Here is a 12,884-nt window from a genome sequence, read left to right as displayed (position 1 = left end):
CTTCCTCACAGCTTGAATAAACTTTACTTTGAGGGTAACCTGCAGAAGAATCCACTTCAAAGGTTCACTGAACGATAAAAGCAAGAGGCAGAGAACCCCCAGTTCTCTCTCTTTCACCTAAGAAGACAAAGGCCCCAGCACCTTTGGTCTCCTGGGAGAGATCCGGCCTGAGGAGTGGGTCCATCACCATCTTGCTGGAAGATGGGGGGAGAAGACCAGCTTAAACAAAGCCTGGAACCAAAAGTTGCTAGGTTACGTTTCAGACTTTCAGATGCATGTTTTCACTTTTATTTGCTGGTAACTTTAACTCTTATACTTGAATTCACTTCAAATCCTGTCTTCTTTTGTTTTGTTTTGAATCCAAACCAGCTCAGTGCTGTGTTTGAACTGAATTGTTTGGTAGCTCTGTTAAACTAATAAACTGCTGAATATTGACTCCTTACAGGGCCAATGAACCTTAGTTTCCCTCTGATTGTTCCAGGAGAGGGCTGGCCATTTTAGAACACACGTTTTGGGGGAAACTCGGGCTGGCGAAAGCGTGGATCCCCCCAGCTGTTAACGCCGGCTGGTGGAGGCCAGTGGGAACCTGGTCTTGCGGCAGGCTCCGGGATCCAAAGCCAGACAGAGCCACAGTGGCACAGCAGTGAGAGGTGCTCACGGTCACAGGGTAAGAGGTTCCACAGCCCCAGAACCTGACCACGCCCCATTACCCCCATCCCCGCTCAGGGAGCGGTGCCTGGGCAGGGGCCTGTGGCTATGGCTCAGTCCCCGCTGTGGAGGCCCACAAGTGGTTCACTACCCTGTGTCCGCCGCGCGTCAGGCCTGACGTACTCCCCACACCTAACACACTGGGTCCTTCAACCAGGGGGCTCTGGGCTGGGCCCGAGGGGTTTGGAGGGCGGGAGGGTGGGAGGGCTCCGGCTGAGGGTCTGGGCTGCAGGGTGGGTCCGGGGATGAGAGGTTTGGGAGAGGGCTCAGGGCTGCAACAGGGGGTTGTGGTGTTGTGGGGTGTGACGGTGCTGCCCATGGGAGCCAGCTGAGGTCACTCAGTCAGGGTGATCCGCAAACAGAGCGGATCAGACAAACCCCGAACGCTGGGGGATATTCCAGTACTAGGATTTACCCAGCCAGCCCAAACCAGCTTCTCTAGCCCCTCCCTGGGTGCTCAGACGTCCACACAACGCAGTTCCCTTAAAGTACCAGCCTCCGGCCTCCATCCAGACACATTTCAGAGTAGCAGCCGTGTTAGTCTGTATTCGCAAAAAGAAAAGGAGTACTTGTGGCACCTTAGAGACTAACCAATTGGTACTCCTTTTCTTCATCCAGACACACACGTCAAACAGAGGATGATAAACTCTGAAAATCTTATTTCATCATTGAAAAGAAAAGGTTCCCCTGACCCCAAAGGACCACGCCCCAGGTCAAACGATGGTGTGACTCCCTCCGGGATCGGATGGGCAGGATCCCCTGGGAGACTAACAGGAGGGGGAAGGAGTCCAGGAGAGCTGGCTGGATTTCAAGGAATCCCTGTTGAGGTTACAGGGACAAACCATCCCGATGTGTAGAAAGAATAGTAAAGATAATGGCAAACGACCAGCTTGGCTTCACAGTGAAATCCTTGCTGATCTTAAACACAAAAAAGACCCCCCATCTCCCCCCCCCGGGAGTGACCCCCCCCCGATCTTCCCCCCCCGGGAGCGACCCCACCCCGGTCTGCCCCCCACAGGGAGCAACCCTCCCCCGGTCTCCCCCCCATTTCTCCCCGGGACTGACCCCCCCCCCCGATCTCCCCCCCACAGGGAGCAACCCCCCCCCGGTTTCCCCCCCATCTCTCCCGGGACCGACCCCCCCGATCTCCCCCCCACAGGGAGCGACCCTCCCCCGGTCTCCCCCCCACAGGGAGCAACCCCCCCCGGTCTCCCCCCCATCTCTCCCCGGGACCGACCCCCCGATCTTCCCCCCCACAGGGAGCAACCCCCCCCCCGGTTTCCCCCCCATCTCTCCCGGGACCGACCCCCCACAGGGAGCAACCCCCCCCCGGTTTCCCCCCATCTCTCCCGGGACCGACCCCCCCGATCTCCCCCCCCCCCGGGAGCGCCCCCCCCCGATCTCCCCCCCCCCCGGAGCGCCTCCCGGCCGGCGGACCCAACAAGCCCGGGGAGCGCCTGACCCCGCCCAGCCGGGCCTGCCCTCGTGCCGGGGCGGGGCTCCCCGCCGGCCGCCAGGGGGCGCCGTGGCGGGTCCGCGCCGGCCCCAGGGGCGCCGCTCTCGCCGCCCCCGCCGCTCCACGGTCCCCGCCGCCGGTCCGGCTCGCGCGCTGATTGGCGGAGCCGCGACTCGGGCCGCGAGCCCCCCCTGGCGGCGGCCCATGGCGTTCCCGGGCTCGCTCTTCCCCGCCGGCTGCCGCGCCGGGCCCCCGCGGGACCTGCCCCGCCCGGCGCCGCTCGCGGGCTGGGGCGGCTACGGGCAGGTGCAGGGGGCCGGCCCGAGCCAGGTGAGCGCCGCCCCCCCGGGCGCCCCCCGGGCTCCGCGCCCCCGCCCCCCCGGGTCCCCCCCCCGGGCTCCGCGCCCCCGCCCCCCCGAGGCCCCCCCGGGTCCCCCCCCCCGGGCTCCGCGCCCCCGCCCCCCTGAGGCCCCCCCGGGTCCCCCCTCCCGGGCTCCGCGCCCCCGCCCCGGATTCCCCCCCCCAGGCTCCAGCCCGAACCCCCCCGGACTCCGGCTCCCCGCCCCCCCCCGGAAATCTCCCCCCCGGGGCTCCGCGCCCCCGCCCCCCCGGGTCCCCCCCCCCGGGCTCCGCGCCCCCGCCCCCCCGAGGCCCCCCCGGGTCCCCCCCCCCGGGCTCCGCGCCCCCGCCCCCCCGGGTCCCCCCCCCCGGGCTCCGCGCCCCCGCCCCCCTGAGGCCCCCCCGGGTCCCCCCCCCCGGGCTCCGCGCCCCCGGGTCCCCCCCCCCCGGGCTCCGCGCCCCCGCCCCCCCGAGGCCCCCCCGGGTCCCCCCCCCGGGCTCCGTGCCCCCGCCCCCCCGGGTCCCCCCCCCGGGCTCCGCGCCCCCGCCCCCCCGGGTCCCCCCCCCGGGCTCCGCGCCCCCGCCCCCCTGAGGCCCCCCCGGGTCCCCCCCCCGGGCTCCGCGCCCCCGCCCCCCCGGGTCCCCCCCCCCGGGCTCCGCGCCCCCGCCCCCCCGGGTCCCCCCCCCCGGGCTCCGCGCCCCCGCCCCCCCGGGTCCCCCCCCCCGGGCTCCGCGCCCCCGCCCCGGATTCCCCCCCCCAGGCTCCAGCCCGAACCCCCCCGGACTCTGGCTCCCCGCCCCCCCCCGGAAATCTCCCCCCCGGGGCTCCGTGCCCCCGCCCCCCCGGGCTCCGGACTCCGGCTCCCCGCCCCCCCCGGGCTCCCCGCCCCCCCCGGGCTCCAGCACCCGCCCCCCGAGCCCCCTCTTCGGACTCGCCCCCCCCCCCGCGGGCTCCAGCCTGAACCCCCCCGGACTCCGCCCCCCGGGTCCCCCCCGGGCTCGGTGTGCGTCGTGCGGACTTGGGGGGGCTGTATTAACCTGTCTGCGTTGTGTCCCTCAGCCCCAGGAGAGGTTTATTCCGCTTCGCAGCAAGAAGGGCGAGAGATGGGCCCCTGCCGAGGCGTGTGCCGTGCCGTTCCTGTCCCCCAACGCGAGTGAGAGCCCCCCGGCCAGGCCCCGAGTAGAGGGGGGTTGGGGGCCCTACCGGGGAGGGGCCCAGCTGGCCCCAAGCCCAGCACCACAGGACCATTTGTTAATTAGTGTCTGTGTGGGGTGGGATGGGGCCTGTGTCTTGTTTGCCCTGGGGCCTGTCCCCGGGGCCCCTGATCTCTTCCTCCCCGTAACCCCCTGAGGGCCTGGCAGAGCTGCTCATGCATGTCCGGAGGGTGGGGGAGGTAGCACTGGGAGGGCAGGGGGCTTCTCAGCGCTGCCCCCAGCCCACCCATGGGTGGCGTATGCCTGGCCCCGCCCTGCCTCCCTCCCCCCCGCTGCCCAGGGTTGTGATGCGTTCCCTTGCCCGCTGCGGTAACCGCCTGGCCCTGCCCTTCTCTCTCGCAGGCTGCCGTGTCCCCACGCTGACACCCCACGACATCCTCTACGTGGGGCAGATTCAAAGGAAGCGCCAGGCCAGCAAGACTGGGGGGGCTGCCCTGGACTTCACAGGGCAGGTAATTCCGCAGGCGGCGGTGTGGCCAGGGGGTCTCCCTGCGTCCCTGCTCCCTGGGCAGGTGGGGTCCCCGTGGGCTCGCTGGACCCGCTCACTGTCTGAGCCCTGAGGAATCTGTGGCAGGGCCCACGCCCCAGCTCTGGCCAGCCGGGCACGCCAGGGGGCTGCCTCTGTCGGTTTGACGGCTCCCCAGGGCCTGTGCTGAGCCCCAGCTTGTAAACAGGCTCTAGGAGGATCCCTTCTGTGGCCAGACCCCCCCCTCCCCGGGGGCCACTCTTCCTCCAGGGTCGGCCAAGTGGCCTCGAGACTGAGCCCCTGAGCTCCAGCCTTCTGCTCCACCCCTGGAGCCCTGCCCATGAGTCCCGTTGAGCCAGGCTCTGGGCAAGACATGTCCCCTCCGCAGGGACCGACGCCCCCCCCGCTGGTTTCCAGCCCTTTCCAGCCGAGCAGGGTTTGACAGGTGCCTGGAGCCTGGCCCTGGAGGCCTGTAAGGCAGCCCAGTCTGGGCTCCTGTCAGGGCCCCACCCCGCCAACTGCTGTAGGATCCCCATGCATCTGTCCTGGGTGAGAGCCGTGTGTCTCTCCACAGGCCCTGGTACCTTCCCCCTGTGCTCTCCCGCCCGGGCTTTGGGGAAAACCGCCCTCTTCTGGGTGGTTGGTTTCCAGGTGTGACGGTCCTGGCCCCTGGCGCTCTCCTGTCTGATCCTTCAGTGATATGCCCAAGAGCAGCTTTAACCCCTCTGTGCCCACTGGGGAGCAACCCCCTGGCAGGCCAGGCACTGCCAGGCGCAGGGTTCAGACAAATATCATGGAGGGCCCAGCATGCTCTGCTCCACAGACTGGCCCCATTGCATGCTGGGCCCTGTCATCTCTGCGCAGCAGGTCCCTAGTGGGGCTGGGTTGGGAGGTTCCCCGTCCCCATTGACCTTGGTACTCCTGTGTCCGGTCCTCCCGGTTGTTCCCGTAGCGCCCCCCACTGGTGTGGCAGGGCAGGGCTGTCGGAGATGCCAAGGCCAGAGGGGTCACTGCGCCCTGCCCCCCAGGAATCCCTGGCTGAGCGCGAGCGGAGCTGCTAGGAAACTAGCCCATCTGGATGTGCAAATGGCTGGCGGTGGAGAATCCCCCCCCCGGTCACTTGCTCCTCGCCGTTAGAGGCCGACGCCCTATCACTTGTCTGGCTCCAGCTCCCAGCCCCCGGGTCGGGTCAGCCGTCCTCTGCCCGGCTGCAGGGCCCAGCTCCAAACCCACGTGCTGCAGCGCTGGGGGCAGAGCCCAGGGACTGGGCCAAGGTCCCGCAGGGAGTCTGGCTGGGCTGGGCACGGGACGTGGTCCCCCCAGGCCAGGCCTGTCGCACTGACCCTGCCTCTCCCTGGCAGCTGGCTCACTTCTTCCTGGATCACCCCGAGGAGGCCTTTGGCGCCATGGGGCAACTTCTTCAGGAGCACTTCTCCCTGGGGGAGGCGCAGCTGCAGGTGAGCGTCCCTCGCCGGTCCTCTGCTCCCCGCCGGGCCTGACCCAGAGCTGGGGAGGGGCAGCACCCACCTCGCTGTGTCTGCTCCTGACCCCAGCTGTGGGAATATCCCCCTTCCCCCCCATCAGTGCTGTCATACCCGGGGGCCCCGCTGTGCTGGGTGCTGTACGGACACAGAGCAGAGGCGCTGCCCAGCCCCCGGGGCTCATGCTCAGAGATGAGCTGCGGGAGCCGAGGAGACAGTGGGGCAGTACAGGCAGCACGGCGGGCAGGGCTCCTGCTGGCATGTGTGCCCTCCGCCCGCCCCTCATGCCCCCGTACCCCTCCCGCCCCTCATGTGCCCTCCACTAATCCCATGCTCTCATTCCTTTCCCCCAGCGCGTGTGCCCTGGTACCCCTCCCCCAGCGCGTGTGCCCTGGTACCCCTCCCCCAGCGCGTGTGCCCTGACCTCGGCCTGTCCCCTCCCTCCCTGCAGAGCAAGGCGCAGGAAAACACCATCTCAGTGAAGACCCTGGTCCAGGAGCTTGGCCGGAGGGAAGACAGGCGGTGAGTGGTGCCCGGCCTAAGCAGGGGCCCTGCTCTCTCCCCTCTGCTTGGGGTGCCGTGAGCACAGCCAGGGGGTACAGAGCCAGGCGCGGCGCAGGGCCTCCAGGCATCGGCTGTGTTGGGCAAGGACAGCACAGGCCCTGCGAGCCAGCACCCCGGCCAGCGCAGCAATCAGTGCTGCTCCTGCGTGGCCCAGGGCGGCTGGGGAGACCCCACAGAAAGTCTGGATTGCTGGGGAGAGGCTGGGGGCTGTTCCCAGGGGCCTAGACTTCCCCTGCCTCTGGTGCCCAGCCCCAGTGGGGAAGGCTTGTCTGTTACACAGTCTGGGTGGGGGGGCGGCAGTCTGGGGGATAGGGTCAGTTTGTGGCACTAGGGAGGAGCTGTTTGGGAGCCCCTCCCTGCACGTCTGTCCTATGCAGCACCATCCCTGCTGCCAGGCTGGCTGGGGAGGGGCAGGGCTGAGCTGTCCCTGATGCCCAGCTGTCCCCCCAGTGACTGCCCCTGGCTCCAGCCCAGCCCACGGCTGCGCTGGTTCTCCTGCCTGTCCCGGGACTGGCTGTTCGAGGTGCCCCTGGGCCTGCTGGCCGAGTGCGTCCACGAGGAGCTGGCCCTGCAGTGGGCGAAGCTCCTGTTCGACGACGCCCCGACTGGGGGGGCACTGGCTTGGCTCCCCACTGAGGACGTGGCTCCTGCCCCCAGCGGCTGCCTGGTCTACCCAGGAGGGGAGGCCATGAACCTCCTCTGTATCCTTCTGCAGACAGGCCGGGCTGGCGGTGCTGGTGCAGGGCGCTGCTGAGGGTGGCCCCAGCCTGGGGGGCGGGTGGGGGAGGCAGAGCTCATTGCTAGGGGCATCAAGTCTCTGTTGCACCCCTGGGGATGGGGGGTTTGATGGCCAGGACCCGGCTGATCTGTCACTGGTGATGGGATGGGTGCAGCTGGGCTCCATTGCTGGGGAGGCTGGGGGCTGGCATGCGGGGGCTGTAAACTGTGCCTGGGCTGGGGGGCTTGCTAGGCTTGCGGGGGGCTGACTGTTGTCCCCGGGCTGGGGGCTGAGCTGGGCTGGTAGGTTGGCTGTGTTGGGGGCTGGGCTGGGGGCTGAGCATTGTCTCCATGCTGGGAGATTTGCTGGGCCAGGGCCTGGCTGTTATCCCCGGACTGGGGCTGACCCTCTGGCGTGGGGCCAGCCATGGCCCCTGCAGTCGGTGCGTGGCCCTTGACACGGTGCCAGGTTTCCAGGAGGTGGCTCTGGAGCAGGTGGCTGGTGCCCTTCAGCCCCGCGCCCATGGCTGCCACGCGCAGTTCGAGCTCAGTGGCCGGGTCCGCCAGGTGGCCACCGCGCAGGTGGCCGGGGAAGGTGAGTGGGGCCCCGGGGAGGTGCCAGGCTCGGCTCCCGGCTCTGCCACCAGATGCTTGTGGCCCTGGAGGAGGGCCAAGCCCCTGGGTGTACGGGGCAGGGAACAGCCTCCTGTGGGGGGGTTGGCTGAGGTGCTGAGCTCACCTGCTCCTGTCCTGGGGTCCCCATCTCCTGTGGGCTTGGCCCCGGTCGGCAGCCATTGCCCCCAGGGCTTACTGCGGCGTCTCCTCCCCACATGTAGCCCTCGTTGGCGTTCGCTCGGATCATCACTGTGGTGCCTGGCGGCTCCGGGCTGGCACCACCCCTGTCCCGCTCCAGGTCATTCGCACTGACGCGCCCGCCTCCTGCCTCACCGTCAGGTACGTGCCTGGGCTGGCCTGGCTGGAGGAGCCGGGAGCCCAGAGGGGCGGAGGGCGACGCTCCCTGCGGACCCCGGGGTGGAGGGCAGCTCGCACCCCCTGCCCTGGGCGGGAGCTGACCCTAGGAATGCAGAAGGCGCTGTCCGTTTGCTTCTGCGGTTCAGGGGAAGAAAGGGGCCTGTCTGCCTTCCTCGGGGCCCCAGATCAGCCACTTTGCGCCCGTGGCTGGTGCTCGATTCCCCTCTGCTGGGTTCATGTCCCCCTGCCGCGTGGAGCTCCCTTCCCGGGGCTTTCCCCTGCGGCCCCGGCCCAGGCTGGGCTCAGGGACCCCCGTTCGTCCCAGAGCACCAGTGCGCACGACTCTCCGCCATGGTAACGCCGGGTGTGCTGCGCTGCTGGTCCGTCCCTCCCACCACGGTGCAGCGTGGGAGGTGGAGTGAGTTTGTCGGGCCAGACACAGCAATGAACCCTTTGCCAGTGGAGGCCTTTAAACCGCGTTTGCTGGGCCCGTCCGTCCTGTGCCCGAGGGGGTTCTGCCCCGCACTGACGCTCTGCCCTTCCCCACAGCCCCCACCTCCCCGGGGAGCTGTCCGTCTGCACCCTCAGCGGGGCCGTGTACCTCTGGAACATCGAGACTGGGTAAGGGGGGCCAAGGGCTGGGGCCCTGGGAAGGGGGAGGCAGTGCAGGCACCTGGGGGCCCAGGAGCATGCATGGGCGGGGGGCGGCTGTGGCTCTTCCTAGCCACTATGAAGCCTGGTGCTGGGAGCTGCCTATCGCCCTTCCCCCGCAAACAGCCAGGGACCGGCCCAGGCAGGGAGCCCCATGCCCTGCTTTGTCCCGCGCCCAGGTGAGGTGCTGATCCCTCTGCCCAGTGTCCTCCCCTCCCTTTCCCCCCACACCGGCCCAGGCAGTGACCCCTGTGTCCCTCCGTCCTTGGGCTGGCCCAGCGGTGATCTCCACGCTCCCCACCCGCTGCCGGCCCAGCGGTAATTCCTGTGTCCCCAGGCTGCAGCGACTGCGCCGGGACCCCGAGACGGCGTTCTTCCGAGAGGCATCCCCGTGGCGCTGGAGCGAGTTCACCGCCCACCCGCGGGTGCTGAGCTGCGCTGACCGCACTGGCCTGCAGTGCCTCGACGTGCGGGTAAGGCTGCCCGGGTGCAGTGAGGGGGGAGGGCAGGGCTGGGGCTGGCCGGGGCAGGGGGCCGCCCTCCCTGGGTGCTCACGTGCCCTGGTCTCTTCCGGCTCCAGGCTCCCGCCAGTCGCCAGTTTGATCTGTTCAAGGTGGGAGGAGAAGCTGAGTGCCAGAGTGGGGAGCGAGTGATGCTGCCCATGTACCTGGGCAGGGCCCACCCCTGCCAGCACCTCGTCGCCACGCAGGTGAGTGCCCGGGCGGCTGGGTAGGCGACGATCCAGCCCCTCAGCGCTGGTGGGGAGGATCCTGCAGAGCCCGTTCCAACCTGCGGCTTGGTGCCAAGCTGCTGGGCCCGTCAGCTCCCCACGGCGCCGACTCGGTTCCCAGGGGCAGCTCCAGGGGCCGGCCTGGCTGGGCAGCTTGGCCGGTGATGGTGAAAAGCTGCTGCATGGCCGTAAGCTTGATGGGGATGGGGCTGGGCCATGCCTGTGGGGGGAGCGGGCACTGCCCCCCGGTGCCCTGCCCCCCAGGTTACCGGCGGGGAGGGGAGCAGCCCCGGGGCTCTCTGGGGCGTTCTCATTGCCCCCCTGGGGCCCTGCCCCCCAGTTCTCGGTGTATGTGGTGGACGAGCGCTTCCCCCTGGTGCCGATGCTGCGTTGGGAGCACATGCTGGAGGCCCCGCCCGTCTTCGCCCATCTCAGCCCGGGCCAGTCCCAGGAGAGGAGCCACAAGGTGCTGCTGGGCACCCACCGCACGCAGGAGCTGCTGCTGCTGCAGTACATGGGTGAGCGGGGGCGGGGGGCTGCTGCAGTACGCGGGGGGGTGGGGAGCATGGGGGGCTGGGGGCTGCTGCAGTAGACAGGTGGGCGGGAGGCATAGGTGGGGCTGAGCCCAGGGGCAGCTGCTGCTGTAGTAAACGGGTGAGCGGGGACGGGCGGGGTGGAGGCTGCTGCAGTACACAGGGGGGGCTGGGGGGCATAGGGGGGCTGGCGACTGCTGCAGTACATGGGTGAGCGGGGGCGGGGTGCATGGGGGGACTGCGAGCTGCTCCTGCTGCAGTCCCTGCCTCGGGGGGTGCTGTTTCCTGCAGGGAGGGGTCATGCTGGGGGATGGTATAGGGCAGAGGTCACCAAACTGGGGCGTGCCCCCCTAGGGGGGTGCAGAGGAATGCTTGGGGGGCTCAGTGAGCCCAGGCCAGCCCCCACAGGGGAGGAGGAGGGAAGGAAAGGAACACCACCCAGCCCCACCCCCAACTGCAATCCCAGCCCCATTCCTGGCTCCGGCAGGAGGAGGGTGCGACCCTGAAAAGTTTGGGGACTTCTGGTGTAGAGGGTTCTCTGGGGCGTGTGTACATGTCAGTATGGGGGTTCCCCAGAGCCAGGGTGCCCCTCCCCTAGCCACATGGTGCTCTGTCAAGGAGGGGCTGAGTTACAGCCATGGGGGAGCAGTGCGGGGGGGGTTGGGCTGGGAGGGATCTGGGAGGTCCAAGGGGGGGGCAGTGCGGGGTGGGGGGCGAGCTCCCACACAGCTTTTCACACACCCCTCTCCCCCAGGTGGCAGCCATTCGGCCTGCCAGCTCGCAGGGCCCCCCCGGCGGCTCCATCCCATCTACCAGGGTCTGCAGCACCTCCCCGCACAGGTGACCCCCCAGCAGGGCCTGCTGTGCCAGAGGCTGACTGTTCCCGCAGCTGGTAGGTGGCTGGGGCGAGGAGAGGGGGGCTGGGGGTGAGGGTGGCCTGGCATGGAACCCCCCCGTGTCCCAGCAGTCCCAGGCCCACATCGCTGGGGTGCAGCCAAAAGGAAGGGCCCTGGCTCTGACCTACCTGTGCCTCTGACGGGGGGGCTCCAGAGAGCTGGGAGGGGTTGGACAAGGATCTCGCCTGCTCTCTGGGGTGGGGCTGTGTGGGCCCAGTGGGGGTCTCCCCTAACTCTTTGTGCGGCCTATGGGGGGCTCTGTCCCCCGCCACTGCGCTCAGCCCCCTCACCTCCCTTTCTCTCCAGGTGTGACGGCTGCCCACGCCGGACAAGGGCCGCTGGAGTCCTTGCTGGTTTTCCAGCTCTCCGAGGCCGGGGACCTGTTCTACCAAACCCTGCTGCACGAGCCGCCGGCGGAGAGTGAGTCGTCGGCAGCCCCCGCCTCGCCCCCGTCCCTGCCAGCTCCTGCTGCAGCCGGCCAGCCCTCACCCACATGGGGCGCCTCCATGGGCTCGGGCGGCGAGGAGAGCGGCCGCCTGCCTCCCCTGCCAGGGACCATCTCCGAGGGCACCGCCGATGCCGGGCAGGCAGCAGCCCTGGAGGAAGCCAGGCCCAGCGTGGGCCCCAGCCCAGCAGCCGCTGCCCGCTACGGCTGCTGGCTGAAGGCTCTCATCAGGGACTGGAGCCGGCTGCCGGAGCAGAGCCAGCCCCAGGCCCCACCCACCATCAGCCAGCGGCGCCTCTTCACCCGTGGGGAGCTGAGCCGGCCGGCCGGGGACGGCGCCCCCTACTGCCGAGCCCGCCAGCTGCTGCACCAGGCCATGCGGGAGCGGGGCTGCCTGGCGCCCTGGGCCCTGGGGCCGCCCCCCGCCCCACTGGCCATGCCGCACCTCGTGGAGCCCGGGGCCTGGCCCGACGACCTGAGCAAGCGGCTGACGGCGTCGTGGGCGGGCGGCTGGGGCGAGTGGTGGGAGGAGAAGCTGGGCATGACCAGGGCCCACAAGCTGCACGTGCTGCGGGACCGGAGACGGCGCTGGAAGCAAGCGCGGGGCCGCCGCAGCCTGTCGGGCAGCTTCACCTCCTCCGTCACCTACCAGTCCGACTTCAGTGACTTCTCCGCCGGCAGCCAGCCCCCCGGCCAGGCCCGCGAGGAGCAGCAGCCCCCGGCCCCCGTGTGCCGCCAGGACCTTTCCCCACCACGGGCGGGATGGGGGGCCGTGCCCTCAGCCCCGGGGCAGTTCTGGCCGGCCTCCCCACTGGACAGCAGCTCCCAGCGCAGCGGGCAGGGCACCCAGGAGGCCTGGGGCAGCCAGGACGTGGAGGACTCCTCCCAGCTGCTCTCGTCCCAGACCCTGAGCTCGCGGGGCATCCCCAAGGAGCGCAGGAAAACCCTGCGGGACTACCTGGCCCTCTTCACCGAGCCCGCCCCGGAGCCGCTATCCGAGCTGCCTGCGAGCCAGGCCTCCAGCCTGGGCAGCCAGCACTGGGGCCCCTCCTCCCAGAGCCAGCGCTCCACCGTGTCGCAGCCCCGCCGCAAACGGCCCCGCATGGGCTTCTGAGACCCACAGCGGGGGGGTGCTGGGGGCGTCATCTGGATGGCCGGAGGTCTTAGGGGATGGGGAGTGCTGGGACGGTGTCTGCCGAGCCACGGCCTGGCCCCCTGGGGCTGTTGGCCGGTGCAGATAACTCAATAAACAGGGAAAGGTAGCACCTGGCCATTGTCTGCGCCATGGGGATGGAGCCTGCCTGTGGGGTTTTCTGGAGCAGTCCTGACCCCCAGCACATGGCAGGAGGTGCATGGGGCCTGTCAGCCGCTGCGGTTTCTCCGGCACCAGGCAAGGTGGGCAGAACGCCGGCATTGCCTGCTGCTGCCATGCGCAGGGGTGGGGGGGAAGCTGAGCTGGAGGTGGCAGGGAACTGGGGCTGTGGGTTGTTCCACTCCAGGGTCCCTGTTCTGGCTGCCCCACGCTGCGGCTGGGAGCGAGGCAGGGAGAGCCAGAGCCCAGCTAGTGTGTGACTGGCCCACTGCCTCCACAGGGCTCGCCGGGGGCAGCGCTGGGCACCGGGGACTGTCATGCTGCTGCCCAGGGCACGGAGAGCCCAGGCCTGTGGGTGTAGCTGGGGCAGGGTGTTGGCACACACCTCACCCATGGCAG

At 69.6% G+C, this 12,884-nt stretch overlaps 1 protein-coding gene across 1 annotated transcript; it reads left to right on the top strand.

Moving 5' to 3' along the window:
• The first annotated feature begins 2,351 nt into the window (after nt 1-2,351).
• TAF1C (TATA-box binding protein associated factor, RNA polymerase I subunit C) lies at nt 2,352-12,435 on the top strand. The gene is made up of 14 exons (XM_084628989.1): nt 2,352-2,494; nt 3,564-3,657; nt 4,061-4,170; nt 5,546-5,641; nt 6,117-6,187; nt 6,680-6,930; nt 7,416-7,541; nt 7,783-7,900; nt 8,468-8,539; nt 8,907-9,042; nt 9,150-9,278; nt 9,640-9,817; nt 10,587-10,724; nt 11,035-12,435. Exons 1-14 carry the CDS (start codon nt 2,369-2,371, stop codon nt 12,285-12,287), a joined length of 2,898 nt encoding a protein of 965 aa, XP_084485115.1. The 5' UTR covers nt 2,352-2,368; the 3' UTR covers nt 12,288-12,435.
• Nucleotides 12,436-12,884: the final 449 nt, after the last annotated feature.

This window comes from Lepidochelys olivacea (assembly GCF_965140295.1).
Source record: "Lepidochelys olivacea isolate rLepOli2 genome assembly, chromosome: 5".
Classification (NCBI taxonomy): domain Eukaryota; kingdom Metazoa; phylum Chordata; order Testudines; family Cheloniidae; genus Lepidochelys; species Lepidochelys olivacea.
This window is presented reverse-complemented; position numbering and strand designations above follow the sequence as displayed.